Source organism: Melanerpes formicivorus, unplaced genomic scaffold (assembly GCF_026170545.1).
Source record: "Melanerpes formicivorus ecotype bairdi unplaced genomic scaffold, bMelFor1.0.p_v2 SCAF_5, whole genome shotgun sequence".
NCBI lineage: Eukaryota > Metazoa > Chordata > Aves > Piciformes > Picidae > Melanerpes > Melanerpes formicivorus.
In genome coordinates, this window is record NW_027142357.1 from 28,626,698 (window position 1) to 28,644,585 (window position 17,888).

A 17,888-nucleotide genomic window follows, 5' to 3' on the forward strand; every position below is an offset into this window, starting at 1 on the left:
TTGTAAGACTGAAGGCAACAGGAGTTGAGCAATACTCTTGTGGAGTGTCTAGGGATTTACATATCAAACTGAAGTCCACTGTGAGTCGATGGTAGGCTGAACATGAGCCAGCAGTGTGCCCAGGCAGCCAAGAGGGCCAATGGCATCCTGGCCTGCATCAAGAACAGTGTGGCCAACAGGAGCAGGGAGGTCATTCTTCCCCTGTACACTGCACTGGTTAGGCTGCACTTCGAGTCCTGTGTCCAGTTCTGGGCCCCTCAGTTTAGGAAGGAGGTTGACTTACTGGAACAAGTCCAGAGAAGGGCAACGAAGTTGGTGAGGGGTTTGGAACACAAGCCCTATGAGGAAAGACTGAGGGAGCTGGGATTGCTTAGCCTGGAGAAGAGGAGACTCAGGGGTGACCGTATCACTCTCTACAACTACCTGAAGGGAGGTTGTAGACAGGCAGAGGTTGGTCTCTTCTCCCAGGCACCCAGTACCAGAACAAGAGGACACAGTCTCAGGCTGCACCAGGGGAGGTTTAGGTTGGATGTTAGGAAGAAGTTCTATACAGAAAGAGTGATTGCCCATTGGAATGGGCTGCCTGGGGAGGTGGTGGAGTTGCTGTCATTGGAGGTTTTCAGGAGGAGACTTGATGGGGTGCTTGGTGCCATGGGTTAGTTGTTTAGGTGGGTTGGACTGGTTGATGGGTTGGGTGCGATGATCTTGAAGGTCTCTTCCAACCTGGTTTATTCTAAATAAATAAATAAGTCATGCTGTGCCCTGCTTGGGCCCCATATTGCCTGCCTTTTGCTGGTTACAGTTAAAAAACCTTGGAGTGCTCAGTGCTGTCAAATTCCCTGGGCTTGGGTGGGACCTCACCCAGCTGTAGGCTGCAGCAGAGGTCTTACCCTCCGAGGTGTTACTGCTCCTCTGTGGGAAAGTCACACCTGGGTCAGAGCTAGGGGGGGGGTGTCCTTGTACCTCAGGCCATGACTACAGCACCACGGGAGCAGATACCTCCACCCTGAGAGCAGGTAGAGCCTGGGCAAGTCTTGGCTTCTACTTGCTCCTCTACAAGAGGAGTCCCAAAGGGAAATCAGGTTGAGGTCTCCTGTGGTACAAACTGTTGGACCTGCTAGGGGACACAGGGATGACAGGGCTTGTATACTTTTGCTTGTGGCATCACTTTTCAAGTATCTGCTTGCCAGCACTGGCCAGCTCAGATTACAGGCAGAGAAGACTGGAACTGGGATTCCACTGCTGGGTGGGCAAGAACACCCAGATAGCACAATGTGCCTGGAAAATGCAGATTTGCTAACAGCCAAGGTGCTCTGCAGCTCCTCCATTTTGCCCATTTATTTGAGATAAGGAGTTTCCAAAGTGAGAAGAAAATTATTAAAGTGAGATCTTCAGGTTTAGTGAGCTTCCTGTTTTGTTGTTTGGTTATGGACTTTTAAGAATTGGTTAAATCAGTATGAAAATGAGTTATGAAAATTAGTGTACTTTTGAGGGGTATACTGAAAACCAGAAAAGGTTGTAAGAGTGTAAGGCTGATTCTGGTTTGTAGAAACATATTTGGTCATCTTGTAAATGTAAGAGAGGTTTAAAAACATTTGAATGAGGATCTGTCAATTGTGCATTGCTGGAAGCACAAAGCCTCATGAAGAGTCTGATATACAGCAGCTGGATCAAAGACCCTCCCAAGCCAAGTTAAAAGGGTGTTAATGAACGTTGTTGTAGTGGGCATACCATTCTTTTTTTCTTCTAATTGGCTAGCCTTCTACTGTATAAGGCTAGTAAAACAGCCACTGTAGCATGTCTCCAGCTACCTGGTCACAAAAAAAGAAAGCATTGAGAATTTTCTTCTATAAGCTTGTGAGCCTGTGATACAAATTCTTTACCAGTTGATTGTTGTGGCAGGGAAAGACTCCCAAAACACTGTGAAATGACAGAAGGTAAGATGCAGATGGAATTTAATCTTCCAGACACTGTTATCAGGTCTGTCATCTGTATTTAACATACCCAGATAGCTCCTGAGTGGTCTGCATAGGCATCTGGCAATTTAGTAGAGATTGTGATCTTCGGAAAATATGTAGTTGATGTCTTGTGCAATACTTGGTATGGAAGTATCAGAGCCACCAGACTAAGTATAAGACTTGCCAGGTGGGGAACATCTATCTATAATGTAGGACTCTTTGGGAAGGAGTTATTTGGTACCTAGCTCTCAGTCCCAGAAAGAGTCATGAAGGACATTCACAGAACTTGTGCTGTAAGGTGAAGGACTGGGAAGGGGAAGATAACAGAAAGAATCTCCCTTTGTCTCAGTAGTGTTTGCTGCTCATGTGGAGTTGCAGGCTGGACATTGGTTTGGTGGCTGCTGGCATTTGGTGGGGACAAAAGTCCCCAGCTAACTTCAGAAGACAAGCAGGAAATATGCCCTAGAGTTCTAGGAAAGCCCTGAGCTGTTGTGAATTGTTCTTGTGAGACAACAGTGCAAAGTATTGCCGTTGTAGCTCTCAGAGGAGCATGTGATCTTATTGCAAGGTAGCTGTGTAGCCACCAGACTACATTTGACATAACCATCCTTAAAGAAGAAGTGGGTATGACATGAGGTCATCCTGTGTGCACCCTGCTGCTCTTTTGTCTGAGGAGACCTTGGTGGTAGCTGGTGAAGGATTGTAACTGCATTAAAAGTGCAAAGGTTACAATGAGCTGTACTTGCATTGAGCTGTAGTTGCAATGAGTTGCACCTGAATGAGTGCTTGCAGGTGTTCCTTCAGACATGTTTGGGATGCTTTCAGATTTAACCTGCAAACAGGCCAAATACCACACATGAGGAGCTGACTGGACCATTTGCTTTTCTTGAGGTTTGATCTGGTCTGAGGAGATATTAAATACTCTTAAAATGCTCTATCAAGCCCTGTTTTCTCTGTTCATTCTGTAAACGTGCTCTGTGCAGCACAGAGATGCTGATAAAATGCTGCATCGCACCCCTGTCCTGTGAGCAGCAAATGCCTTGTTACATGAGAGTTACCTGTGGAGTGTTGAGTCTATCTTCAAAAGTTTGATTTGGACAGAGCACACGTGGAACATGAGAAGTTTTTCTTTTCAGCTAATCAGCCAAGTTGGCTAAGGGGACATATAATTTCTTATTCTTTATGCAGTGGAGTGGTCTGTTTAATTAAGCATCTGGGATTTGAATTATTAAATAACAGAACAGATTCAATCTACTTTTCTGTTAGTAAAGATCTCCAGTAACCTATTTTTTATTCCTTGAATTTTTCAATTATGAGCTACATAAACTCTTTGAACCTCGGGAGAATGACTTGCTGGATCCAGATGGGCAGAGAAATACAACTCTTATTCTAAGGTCTCCTGAGCACAGCAAGTCACTCCCTGTTGTTTACATACCAGCCTCAGAAGAATATGGAAATAAATGTTAGGTTGTCGAAGCAAAGCAGAAAATTGTGTTTTCAGGCGTATCCTGTGTTGAAGCATCTGTTTGGTTTTGTGCAGTGTAAGAATAAATCCTTTTGCTGCACAGAACACTGGGAGCAGTTCTCTGCTGTGGAAGTTTTGGGGTAAAAAAATACAGGAGAAAAATAACAGCAGTTGCAGTTTTATGGGCTTGCAAAGAGGTGGATGGGTCTAGCTGAGAGGTATGAAAGAGCAAAGAGAAGTTGTCTTAAGCCAAAGTGATGAAGAGTTTCTGAACTCAGGAGTTGGACAGAGGTCTGCCACCTCCAAGGTAGTCAATGAGGAGCTGGGGAAGGAGGTGAGGAAGTGCCTGCTAGTGTACATGGTGGGGCAAGACATGCAGGCAGCTGTGGGCAAGGTGTCCTCATGGGTAGCAGGAGGTGAGTGACTTGCTGACAAAGCTGCTTGGACCCATAAGCTCCTGAAAAGCCTCCCAACCTCAGGAGTGCTCCAGCTCCCCAAACCCTCCTGACCCCAGGCTAATGTGCTCTCGCTCCTGTTTGAGTCTGATGCACTTCAAAAGCCTTGTTGAGCAGAGGGGTGGGTGGACATGGTGGGTGGAGCTGATGACCCAAAATATCATTTCCCCTTCCTAAGGTTGGGCGTATACCAAACTTGTGTCTCTCTGTGGTAAAAGAATATGAACCAAAAGTGCTGAGAGATGCAGTGGTTAAATTGAAACATGCTGTGGCAAGATGAAAGTAATCTTGTCCCTTAACAGCCCTTAGTGCTTTGTTTGTTTTGTTTTTTTCTTCCAAGTCACTTCAATCCATACTGTCTATATCTGTGTTTTTAACAGAGAGAATTTTATATGCAGAAACATGTCAAGACACCATCAGGGTAAAACATCTCATGCTGTGTTACAGCTCATGATAAAACCAGGATATCTACAGTTGCCACCCATTCAAATTTTACTGTTTGTGATCTCTGTAAATGTACTGAAACATATGTGAAAGACCCTTACATGGAGTGAATGTCCCTTAAGGAGAACCCAGCACCTCAAAGAAGGGCCATATCCAAATTTCTTGCTCTTTCTGTGAATCTGGGCCGTAAAATGCGATGCAAATGAAATATGTACCTGAGCTGTCAAGAGTAAGGCTAGCATCTGTGCTTGGTGTTCAAAGATAATGGCACTATACAGGCATTGGAATGGTATGTGAGCTCTGCTGTAATGTCAGAGCAACACACCACTGCATCCCACTATTTTTGAGAAAAGAGCTTGATGTTTTAACTGTGTTGTGATTTTGCAGCAGGATAACTGTGCTTCACAACTGTAGGGTCAATGGAAATTCAGAATGGATCTTCCTGGGCTCAGATGGCAGAGTCTAAACATTTCTGCTAAACTTCTCGGCCAAAGTCTAGAGGGGAGTGAAATTCAGGAGAATCTGAACTAGGAAACCTCTTCAAATCAGAGACTACAGTAATTGAACCAAAGCACTGCTCTGAAAGAGCTAATGAAGGGCCAAGGATCCTTCTTTTAAAGTAGGTCTTGACTTAACCTCAGTAGTCTAGATGCAAGAAACTTTGTTTAGTTACTTTTCTTTGTTCAGTTTGTGCATGGTCTTACCTGTGCAACTATTCTTCCCAGTACCCATAGAAGTCCTGTACACTTGTGGGAGCCATTGCTCTGTACCACTGTAAGTATAACTGCACCTAGTACCTCTCACATTTAAGGAAAAGAGCGTGTCCAGCCCCAGTAAGAGATGAGCAATGTGGTGATGTCAGTGTTTAACCAATGTTTTGTCCTCTTTTCCTTACAAAAGTCCTTATCTGCCCCTTTGCCAAGACTGAGTGGTGCACTTGTCTGTGCAGGGAAGGGGGTCTTGGGTGGATCAGCTGTAGTCCAACGCATGTCCTCATCTTTCTTGGACAGCATTCCCTTGGGGAATTTGACTTGCACAGTTTCTGGACATCTGTTGGTGCCAGCCCAATGGTTAGACAGAAGGCATCATCTTTATAGGAAACTGGGAGGCTAAGTACCTTGAAGGCTGACTTCTGAGATTAGTAAAACTTCCATGTGAATCTGGAACCAGTTTATAATGTAAAAGCAGAAAGTGTTACTGTTTGGTGTGTGTGAAAGATGCTTTTTGGCAATGGCAGCAGAGAGTATGCTGATCCCTTTTCCCTTAAGCAGAGAGAAATTTTCTTTTCTTCCCTCCCTTTTTCTCAGTTTATTCTTGATGGGGGTTATCTTTTCCTGAAGTTGTGAGTAGATTTCTGATCTGATTGCACAGAAGTAGTGGTAGTTGGAGCCCTGCTGTTGCCTTGTTCATCAGAGGTGCTTCAGAAAAGCACAAAACACTTTTGAGGTCTGATTTCCCATAGCATGCTAATCCAGTGAAGTGCTGTAGACTCACTTGCTGGCACTGTTTAGATCCATAATGCAGCACCACCTGCCAAACCACAGGGCATAATGCAAGTGTTAATGAATGTACATATATACCCTCCTACACAGCTGCAAGATGAATGGCTTAAAAGTTAAGGCAGAGGGCTTAGACTGAACATAGAAGGAATCAGGCTTAGGGTATCTTGATGCAGGTATGTGCTGAAACTAGGGAATGAAAGGTGGCTACAAGGGTCTAAAGTTGGGTCAACTGACCCCAAGGGTGCTTTCAAAGGTGCGTTGGTTTTCAGCTGCTGCTCTCTGGTATATGTTATCCTTGGCTTATGACACCTGAGAATAAACTTGATCATTCAACAGCAAGTACAGATACTGAGCAGTACTGGGTAGGAAGCTGCTACTTATTTTTCCAAAGGGATATCCTCATGGGATGCTTCTCTCCAATGCTGACAGCATAAATAATAAGAGGAAGGACTTGTCATACATGGGTAAATTCTGTTCCTCAAGGGTGGTTTGGCCATTTGCCTGCTGGTCTGAGTGTCAAGGTATGTGCCTTCCACTTGCAAGGCTTGCCCAGGTTGACAGGGAGCAGGAGGAGGACAGCAGGGAGGAAACCAAGAGCTGAGGAGATTGCCAGAGAGAAGGGCCGGGAAGAGGCACTGGGGCAGGTTTGGCATGTGACTGGGACACTGGCAGCATTACCCACCATTGCTTTGGGAAGCTGTTCATCACTATGTGTAGGGCAGAGGAGGAGGCCATGCAGCCTTCCCCCTGGCTCCTGCGCCTCACTCCGGTATCCAGGCCTAAGTTCTGCCCACCCTTCTCTTTCAGACAAATCCACTGGATGTGCCAAGCACAAGTCACCTCCCCAGCACATTGTACGTAAATAAGACACTCATGGTTTTGGCAGGCGCTGTAACAATCCTGGAAAAAATTACTGTTATGGGTCCTGGGCCAATGATGAGATCTTGGAGTCTTCCAAGTGACAGAGTAATGACATGGGCCCAGGAAATGCCTGGAAAATAGCCTTTTATGAGGTTCTGGGAGTTATGGTCATTAAATTCTACTTAAAATCTACCAAGTGCCTATTTGGGTAAACCTGAGAGATGGTGTTTATGTGAACCTGGGAGAGGGCTGTTCCCTTGTCTTCTGAAGTCCATGCTGGTGAAGACCTAATAAAGTTCTAGTGTCACAGTCTAGGATGTATTGTGCTTTTCTGAATAATTAGTATTAAATGTGTTTTAGGGAGCTAGGAGGACTGTCCTTGACCTAGGAGCTTGACCTGCCCTGGAGGATAAAAGTGTTGCAGAAACATCTGTGTTGCCCCATAGCACACAGGTAATTCCAGGGAGCACTGAGATGAAGAAAGGGAAGGATTTTTCCATAGGATATGAACAACAACAGTCTTTTTGCTTAGAGAAGACATAGTCCTGAGTCAAGTTTTGGAGAAAGTCTGCAGTTAAGGCACAAGGTTTGGAAATAACCTGGAGATCCCTACTCTTCTCATTTTTCTCTGCCTCAAAAGAGTATCAGCCTCGAGCTTGATAGGATTTACCAATTCCCCTGTGAAAATGCTCTTACCAGAGACCATGAAAGCCTTCAGCTCTTTACTTCTGTCTGAAGGGGTGCAAAGTGTGTTTGCCAAAGGGAAGGGAGTCTTTAAAAAGCTGTTTCCATCCCAAAAGACATCAAGTGGCAGCACTGGAGATATAAAAATCATTAAATACCAAATTGAGCCTGACTAGAAGACAAATTCAGAGCCAAATACTGATTGACTGATTTGCAGGAGGGTGACTGGAATGAGATGGCCATAAACTATCTCCAAAGCATCCATAGGTGCCATGAAGTCTCTGCCAGCCTGCCCTTTGCATGGCTTGATGTCCGTAAGGCTACAGCCCAATGAGCTGTCAAGGACATAGGTGGAGGGGTGAGTGCTCAGTGCAGTTAGGATGCTAATGAGCATCCTAAGGGGAAGGCAGGGTGGAGCTGTGAGGATAGTCTCTGTTGGGCAGTTCTCATCACTGTTCCTTGCTGCAGTGGACTACTTTTGCCTGCCCAAGGCAATGCTGACCAAGGCCAGGAGGGCTGTGCCATGCACATTTGTGCTGTGCCACCAGCAGCAGGGCCACATGCAGGCAGCTGAGCATCTGTCTGCTAAGTGGCCACAGCACTGGGCTATTGCTTCAGAAACATTGCTGAGGAGTATTAAGAGCAGCAAAATCACTGGGGGCAGTGGATTTGGGGTCTTTTGATTGGTGTGTCAGCAGGCTGGGATGTGTAAGAGGGAAGCTGCCCATTTCCAGGGATTGTGTGAGCAGGAAGGGCAGCTATTGGAATTTGAAGCTGCTTCCTCCATTGTAAATTTGTTCTTGCTGTGTTATCTCTGGCTGGGCAGGGCAGGGGAACATCTTGGCTATCTGATTTTTTTTTGCTACAGTATGTTTAGGTCAGCTTCATTGGTTCCATGATAACACAGGAGAGGCATTCTTGGCCACACAAGCAAAGAATTTTTAAGAGTAGTACAGGAATCCATCATCCCCTGATGTCTCCCAAGAGCTTTGGAAATAAATGAGTAGGGAAAGGGATAGTGGATTTAAACACACAAGAAATTATGGGAGTAAAAGTAGCTGAGCCATCTGCTTCCTCAGGCCTCAGTTCTGTGAAGGGATGCCTTCATCTCATGTCTTGGCAAAAGGCTTGGATCAACCTCCAGTGGACACCCCTAAATTGACAGCCACACAATTTTAATCAAAATCTGGAAGATGCAGGAATGGAACTCATGAGCGGCTTTCTCATTACGTATCTAGATTCTCCTACAAAACTGGTAATGGCCTGAACCTGACTTAAGTGTTGCTTAAAAAAATTAAGAATAATCTGGCTTCTGCCTCTGACTGTTGGCTTGTCAGAGGGACAGGAATCTTCTTACCTATTCTGAAAAGGACACTGCATCACCAAGAGGAGCAGACTGAAGGTTAATGGAGTTGTTGTGGAAGGTAGAATAGGAGTTGGAGGAGGAGGGAAGCAGAATTTGTTTCAGATGGCATCTGTCAATATGATTGACTTGTGCTGTGCTGCATTTACACACAGATCAGGACACAAACACGTACATGCTTCCAAGTAGGTAGGAGCAAGCCCCCAGCCTGGCCATGGGAAAGCTGCTGCTGAGTGCTACAGAAAGGGCTTCTTAGTGCTCAAGGATTCGCAGCAGGTGGAGACAAGAGGCCACCTACCACCTAAGCTATTTCTATTATTTGTTCAGACTATAATTCTGTGTTTCCTAAAATAACTACCAAGTGTTCATCAGTCAGCTACTGCCTTGAGCTGCCTTTTGTGTGAATCTCAAGTGCTTCATTAATCCCCTGGTGTGTTTTCTTTCTCTTACAGTAAATCTGAGGAGCATCTGTGTGGTGGGGGAGGCAATACAATTTTGGGTTGAAAAGGAGAAAAGGTCTGATGGGTACAGGAAGCCAGTGAGTGCATACCTCAGAGTAGAGCATCTTTTTGCTTTGATGGAGAATTTACAAAGCCAATTCCAGGACCCACACTACATTCCCAAGATCAAAACCCAGCCAATTGCAGCTCTTTATTGCTGGGTTGAGGATTTTATTTTTAAACAACAGTTAGTTTATTACTTCTTTTCTCTCCTATTTAGTAGCAGTCTGATAGTGCTTTGATCACTGCTCTAAAAGGAAATGTCTTTTGTGCAGGTCTTGTCAGGTGCTGGGTTCCATCAGATTTCCTAGAAGCTGGTGGGACTTGAGAACACTCACCTGGCAGGATTCTCATTAGAAAATCTCAGAAAACTGGTATTTCACTTGGAATTTGTACAACTTAATGCCAGAACGACAAAGGGCATCAGGCTCTGGCTTTTCACATGACAGACCTATTCTGTGCTGACTTACCACTGAAGACTTGCATGCAGTCTGGCTTTTACTCAGTGTGTCCTTTTTGAGGCATTGACTGGGCAGGGAATCTGGTAGGCTGGAGGAAACAGGGCTAAGAGTTAATAACCTTTAATAAAAAATGGCAATGGCTGTTCGTACACTTATGGGTCCTTTGGCTCTCAGAAATTTGGGACATGGTCATGGGTGCTTGAGGGATAAATTCTTGACATTCATTCATTCATGATCAGCATGACTCAAAGGAGGTATCCACCTCCTAAAAAGGCATGTGCCATGTTTCAAGGATTCTCATTAGTTCCCAGTCCAAGGGATTGCCTGCAACACGTAAAGCTGAACTATTTTGGTACCTGGCGAGCTTCACTGGGTGTGTCATGGTGTTGTGTGGCTGCAGCCAGCAGTCTGCAAGAGGAACAGAGAGGGAAGTGTTCAGACCTTGCAGAGTTTCAACCCTGGAGGCATTGCATGGAACTTCTAATGCTTGCAAAGTGCTTGGGTAAAAGGGCGTAATCAAGTGAGCTGTGGCTAGAGGAAGAGTTATTAATTGCGACTGTAGGAGTAGTTGGCAGCCTCAGTGACTGATAGTCTTCCTCAGCCTCAGGTGAGGTTGGTGTCTTCAGGTATGCAGAGCTCTGGAAGGGCATATGTGAAAAGCTATCTATGGACCAACACAAGCCAGTGATAGAAAAATTCCCCTTGGTTATGGGCTGATGGAATTTGTCAGCATATATACCTGAGTACATGCTAAATTTTAGCCTATTTCTGTAGCAGCTGTAAGCTCCCTAGAGCTGTCCGTTTTGGAGAGCTGCAGAAAAGGAGGAGGGAGCTGATGGCTCCCACAGAGACCCTGCTGCAGCTTTTTCTTGTGGTTTCATAACACAATTAAGCAATTTATGTCACGTGTTGCCATGGAGACAGTAAATCACTGCCATGCTGGGCTTCGCTGTCAGGGAGCCAGTGTTTTTAATTGCACTTAACCTCCTCTGTAAATCTAGGGCTTGGTTCTGAGCTCCTTTACCTGCTGTAATGGCTTTGCCAGGGAAGCAGGGATAGGGATGATTGCACATCAAATGTCCATTTTATTATTGTCATATGGGGCCACACCTCTGCTGAGATGAACAAAAATGATGATGATTTACACAAGCTGAAATCTGTTCCACTCGCATTTATGACAAGTTTTGCAGCAGGGATGTGGTTTAGATGCACGACCTACATGTTGTGGTGACCTGTTGGGGCTTGGTGGTCCAGTTGCACTCAGCAAGCTGAATTTCTCCATCTCTGCTGGCTTTTGTATTACTTGGCTACTCCGAGGGGATAGTTCGGCTGTTGTACTCTGTCCCCATGTCCAGACAGGTAAATGGGGGTTTGTGCAGTTTATTCTGCCTCTGTAAAAAAATGCAGAAGAGGCTCAGCCTCAGTGATATTCTTATGTCAGCATTTCTCTTTTTTCCTTGCCATCTACTCTAGAAGTAGCTGCATTTCTGACTGTCTCAGCATTATTGGCTTGTGCTGTCAGGACACAGATCTTGCCAGTGTGCAAGAAGATGATGGTAATAATCATCCTCCTTCCAGTGACTTAACCAGAGCCCTGATGACATTTCTCCACGTAGGGTATGGATCCTTCTCTTGGCTCTTCCAAAATAAACAACTATATAAATTATAAGATGATTATCATCAGAGTTTATTAGTGTATTACCACATAATCCTTTGTATGCAGACAATAGATAAAAATGACTATGCTTCATTTTTCTCAGTCAGGTCTGCAACAAACACACTTCTTCTTGCTCCAATATGAGGACTGTGTTAGTATTCTTGCCAAAAACACATGAAAGTCAGCCCAAGTCTTGTGCGCTTTCCTGTAGTGATATAGCAAGCCAGTGTAGAAGCTCAGCACACCTTTGTGAGTGTTTAATGTTTTCCAGAAGGTAACATGTGTTGGTTTTAGGGTTGATTTATTGACTGATTTAGATTATAATCTCGTCGAGGCATGAGATGTCTTCTTGGTTTGGTTATCAGGGTGGGTGGAAATGTAGAGACTTGGCTTTCAAAGGGTTTGCGTGTTGGGAGCATGAGACCTGCCAGCTCCCCCCCCATGGCAGGGGGGTTGGAACTAGATGATCCTTGTGGTCCCTTCCAACCCTGACTGATTCTATGATTCTATCTCAGTAGGAGGAGTGTTTCCATGGGCAGTAGAAACACCTCTGCAGAAACACCTAAACTTGCTGCCTTTGGACATTCAATAGGAATTTTCATTTGTTCATGCTAGCACTGCCTAAACTATGGGGGCCTTATGCCTAACAAATCAGTCTACAGTTCTGGACTTCTTTTTTTTTTCCTTTTAAATCAATGTTTGTTTCAGTTCTTGCTGTTCTCCCATACTCAGTCTGGTATCTTAGAAGTACAGTATGACCAAACATCTGGAAATGATGGGAAGCAAATGCCCCGATTCAACCCATAAGCGTGTTGGGCAGCGTCACAGTTTGTACAATGGGCTAAATGTTAGCCTAGTACTTTGGGGAGCGTTTCATGCAAGATAAGCTGGAGGCTTCTTAGGACTGAGTTAAAGGGGCTCATACAAAATGTCTGTGAAATATAATGCTTGTCTGCCAAGCAGTAGCTTGTGGTTTTGTGATGAGGTCAAAACTTGTGCACAATTGTAGTATGGTTTTCACATCCGCAGCTTGTCCCCCACCATGTCAGTAACAATCAGTCTTTCATATCGTCCGGCTGGAGCTGCTCCTCTGTGTAAAGAAGGATGGGGTGAAATCTTGGCCACAGGCAAAGCAAAAAATTGTCATCATATGTGTTGAGAGGGGCAGGGGTTTAGCCAGAGTCTGTGTCTAGAGAGCCTGTGAGAATGATCTGACCTGAGTGGGATTATGCTGAAAGAAAATCTGGGTTTCCAAGCAAAAATGAGAAATTTAGTTGAAATGTGTAGGTTTCCCCGCAGCCAAGAATGCTGCTTGTTGATGTGTGTTACTGTAATACAAGAAAGTTGCTTAATCTCCCAAAACTGGGGGTAAGAAACTTTTTTCCATGGAACTGTGGTGAGGAACTGCAGTAAGTCTGCTTGAGAGCTCATCTGGTGCTTGGTCTCCTCCCCATCCAACAGCTGTTGCTTGTAGTGGAAAGAGTTTCTCCAAAGATAGTTCAGAAACAAGCAGACTTGATCATGTTTCTTCTTGTTCTGAAAATTTTGGGTTGTCTCAACTTGTACCAAAGGCCTTTACAGTTCTCAGCAGCCCCACTGATTTCCCCTCTGTGATGACCCTTTTTCCCTATTCGGGGGTTTTAGTATTTGAGGAGAAACTAAAACAGTTCCTATTCATTTAGTTCCAGGAGAAATATCAGATGCATGATCTTAATTAGTGGTCAAGGCATTTAACCTGTACACCATGTAATTACGCATATGGCAGGTTATTCCTGCATTTGCAGACGTTCCTCAATTGCAACCTGTACCTTATCATACATATGTGGTGCTGGGGAGGATAGAGTAGAGGACATTCAATTTTAAAAAACTGAAGGTTTTTCTCTTTTGGCATTGAGTTGTGACTGTAGGTGGGAATGTAACTCCTGGCTACGACCTTGATGGCACCAGTACAGTGATGAGAGGTGAAAAGTAGCAAGGAAGCCATGTTCTCATCCTTGAAAACAGAAAAAGCACGCAGTGAATCATTCAAGTTTCATCATCTTGACATTGTCTTTGGGCATTTCTGTGATTTGAGTGGTGGTCTTACGGTGTGCCTTATGGTTTGGGAGGTTGTATTTTAGATTATGGCTCAAACTCTACAGGCTGTTTTGGCCTGAGGATTTTGCTTTTCCATAGGGAAAACTCAAATGTGAATACTCGCAACTGGTTTTATTTTGTTGCTTTTTGTGCACTGGCCTGCATGTGTGGGAAGGTGTATGTGTAGTGGGGGGCAAAAGCTGGTTAGCAAAGCTATGAAGTGACTGTGAGACCTGCAAGCCAGTGCCTTTATGGTTCAATGATTTGGCTTAAAGTGGAACAGTGGTTTAGGAGAAAGGAGCTAGAGAAACTTGAACATAAACTACAAAGTCTGATATATTCTTCAATATGAAATCAGACTGTTAAGGGGTTATGCTCTTGTCTGTTTTGAAAAATGGTCCAAGTTGGCTTTGGACCTCTTGGAAATAAAGTGTCAAAGTGTTTTGTTTGGAAAGTATAAAAATGAAATAATTTCCGGAGGGGAGGACACACCAAATCTATACTATAGGCTGAAATAAAATTATCTTAATTGGCGGCTCAACTTGCACTTTGCACACAGCAGCCCTGCAGTCTCAGCTCCTAAGCATTATCTGGGCCAGCTGTAGTCCTGATCACATAGGCTTTGATCAGTGATTTCTAAGAATGAAAAATTTAAAGTTGTCTTCGTAATGAAGGAAGATCCCTGCGGTTACTGGGAAAGCCGCTAAAACCTTGGGGGGGAGTAGGGATACAGATTGGGTTGTCAACAGTTCCTGCAAAGCAAGCATTCCAAAACTGGGTCTTCATTCCCCACCTCAGCACTGATTCTAGCCAGAGCCTGCAGCCTGAAGGTCATGAGCAGCACCAAAATGGATGGGAGCAGGTGTCTGCAGAAAGTGTCACCACAGCTGCTCCCACACTGTATAGCTTATGTCAAGAAAACCAGTACTAAGGAAGTCAACTGCCTTTCTTGAGCCTTATTATTACAATGTTTGGGTTTGGGTTTTTTTAATTTACTTTAAATTTTTTCTGTCCAAAAAAAACTCTCCAAAAAATGCAGTGATCATTCAGATTTGGGAGACAACCACCCATTACCCATATGATCTGAGTGAGCAGCACTGTCGCCCATGTGCAGCAGAAGGGTGGAGGGCACTGCCTTCTGCAGCATATGTACATAACTTCTCACCTGGCTGCTTCTTAAGTAAGTGATTGCTGCTGTTGAGTGTTGTAATAGGGTAAGAGGCAGCCATTGCTGACTGGCCTTTCTCTGCACAAATGTGCCAGTTCCCAGTTGCAGACAGTGATTTATTTTCTTATTTCTTTGAAGAGTCAGTTCCTTCACAACTCACCCAAGATGAGGGGAATGGTGTGACCACACTGCAGGGGAAGCTGCTCTCCTGGTTCTCTAGGCTGTGTCATAGCCACAGTAACCAGCCTTCCTGCCACAGCAGAGCTAGGGTTTGGTTTTGGTTGTTGTTTGTTTGTTTGTTGGGGTTTTTGTAAACTACAAAATGAAAACCACCTGTTGTTCCTGGCCCGCTGCCTTCTTGTTTGTATTTCTCAAACTTTAAAATGTGGGGGAAGAAAGCAGCTAAGTGCATTTTTGTCTGTCAGCAAAGCCAGGACTGGACCTTTAACTCCAGCTTCATCCATCACTGCTGATTCTGGTCCCCAGATGTAGCACACTATTTAATATTTGCTGTACCTTGGACTAAGCAGGGAAGAATAACACAGCCCTGGCTTATTGATGGGATTTGATCACTAGTGACTAGAAATCTGGAGTTTGACAGCTATGCTGAGCCAGGGCGACTTTTGTCATGGCCGTGTGGGCACAGCTATAGGAGAGGTACTTAGATGATAAAATTTTGCGCACACGTTTGGTGACAATTGGTGATCCTTGTAGATGAGGCAGGAGTAAACAAACCACAGTGGTGAGGCTGTCTGCACTTCTAAGTGATGAGTCTAAGTTGCGGTGGAGGTTGTTGGGGAGGGTAGACACAGCTGCTCCTGTCCAAAAGTAATGTGGTCGTTGGTATTGACTTCATCCTCACTTCTTAGCGTCAGGTAAAAACTGCCTTGTGCAATGCTGCCCTCTTTTCATTGCTGATGAGTAATCAGAGATGATCTCTTTCTCCAGCAGGTTTATCACACTGGAAGTATGGCTACAAGTGCTGTTCCCAGTGAAAACCTTCCTACATACAAGCTGGTGGTGGTTGGAGATGGCGGTGTGGGGAAGAGTGCTCTCACCATTCAGTTTTTCCAGAAGATTTTTGTGCCAGACTATGACCCAACTATTGAAGACTCCTATCTGAAGCACACAGAAATAGATGGGCAGTGGGCAATTCTTGATGGTAAGCAAGCTACTCAGGTGGTCTGCTGTCACTTCTAGCTGAGCATAAGTGCAAATAGACCTCAGTGCCTCCCACAAGATGTTGTCCCCTTATGTCCCTCCTACTCCACTGTGGGCTGCCAGGAATTTTTGTGCAGACTGGCTTGTGAGCTGAGGCATGTGGTCTGCAGCTGATCTCAGCAAAGCTTCTGCTTCCATTTGCATTTGTTCCAGTTCTGCAGGAGAGTAAAAAAAAAACCTATACATCATCACAGACATTTGGAGTAGGTTTCTACAAGAGGTGAATTATAGCACTGTGATGTGGCTATTGCTAATCATACTTCATTGTGGTTAGGCATATCCCCTGGGAAATAGCAGCGAGTGGGTAACTGAACGAGGGTTATAACCAGAAAGAACATTTAATCAAAGCTGTCATCCACTGATAGTGAAGGATTGTAACACTTCTTAATTCCCATCATTCAGGCATGATATTTGCATATCTAGTTACCTGTTTAATTTAAATATGGGTAGAGTACTGGCCTGGAGAGCTGCTGTAAGCAAGGCATTTTAGTTCTTTGAAGAAAAAATGCTTTTAAAAAACAAACAAGCAAACAAAGACACAAAGCAAACCAAAAAAACCAAAACAAGTCCCCAACCCCCCCCCCCCAAAAAAAAACCAAACAAAAAACCCACCAAAACCCCCACAAAAAAACAAAACTAAAAAACCCCACAAACATACACACACACAAAACCCCCAAACAAACTAAAAAACCCAAAACCAACCAATCAAAAAAAAAAACCACTACAAATTATAAAAAAACCAACAAACCACCCCTCCAAACACACAAATTAAACAAGCAAACACACACCAAAGCACTTGATTCTGTAGGTGAGGAAAAAGCCCCTAACGCTGCAACTTACTAATTTGTGCTGCAAGAGACAGACTGACTACAGCCATAATGGGAACCTTAGTGTTAAATGTTCTAAGTGTTATTTGGGTTTAGACAATAATTTGGTAATGCAGCAAAACAGGCAAGTATTTTGGCATTTACAGAATCACAGAATGTCAGGGGCTGGAAGGGACCTCGAGAGATCATCTAGTCCAACCCCCCTGCCAAAGCAGGATCACCTATACCAGGTCACACAGCTGGGGTTTGCTGCAAAGCCTGTAAGCTTGGTCTGGAAAATTGAGATCTTAGTTGTACATTTAAGGATTTATCAGGTACAACTGAATGAGTACAAATGGCCCCAAAGTCCTTAAATAACAGCCTTTACTCAGTATTTTAAAACAAAACAAACCAAAATAACTTAATCTGGCTAACATTTGCCCATTTAAATATGATAGTATCTAGTAACTAATACAGGGGAATAGTTGGGAAACTGATGCCCAGCGTGTCTCTTTCTTGCCATCTGCATCAGAGATACCTGCTCTCAATTAACCACCACATAATGTGACTATGCACCCTTATTTTTAAAATGCCAGTGTTAAGGAAAAATCCATTTGTGCTGTAATGACATTCACGCTTTCTTTTTCAGTCCAGAATCCAGCCCTCTAAAACAAGCAACCTTTATCTTCACTGGTATGCCTCATGTTCTGATGGAACAGTACCAGCTGCTGCACACATTGATGTTGGCTGAAACAGCCTGGTTTTGTAAATTATTGGGAAGTAGAAAAGGTATCTTTTGCTGAATAGTTGGAATTTTTGTTTAGTAAAAAGAAAAAAAAAAAAAACACCCAAACAAAACAACCCTGACCTAGATGGGAGTTGGGGAAAAAGAATGCTTTCCAAGACGCAGAAACTTAACCCTTTGTTTTACTAAAAAGATACCAAAACTTTTCTTTTGCTCAGATGGAGTTTAGTGACTCTGTTCAAGCTGAATTGAATTCAGCTGTGGCTTTGAATGGGAACTCCTGATTTTTAGAGTTCATGTGCCCACAGATAACTTTCAGCCATGCAAGTGAAACTGTCGCTTCTTCTCTTCCTACCACATGAGATTTTGAACAATTGGAATTCTGGAAGAAAAGCAATATTCTTGCTTGGAAAAGCATGTGAGCCTTTACCATCTACCTGGTAAAAACAGGGCATGAAGACTATTACATGTGGCTTCTGCCACAGCTTTCTGTCAGAGAATTAGTTAGCATCTAGGCCATTC

General features: G+C 44.1%; 1 protein-coding gene across 3 annotated transcripts in view; it reads left to right on the plus strand.

The window, feature by feature from the left end:
• MRAS (muscle RAS oncogene homolog) overlaps positions 1 to 17,888 on the plus strand; it is a 40,650-nt gene that overhangs the window by 8,166 nt on the left and 14,596 nt on the right. For 2 of the 3 annotated variants that reach the window (XM_068138954.1, XM_068138951.1), the window contains exon 3: positions 15,543 to 15,756. In XM_068138954.1, coding sequence (XP_067995055.1) covers positions 15,564 to 15,756 — 193 coding nt within the window. In that variant the 5' untranslated portion in view covers positions 15,543 to 15,563. The remainder of the gene's footprint in view (positions 1 to 15,542; positions 15,757 to 17,888) is intronic. The other variant, XM_068138952.1, reaches the window with a different exon arrangement.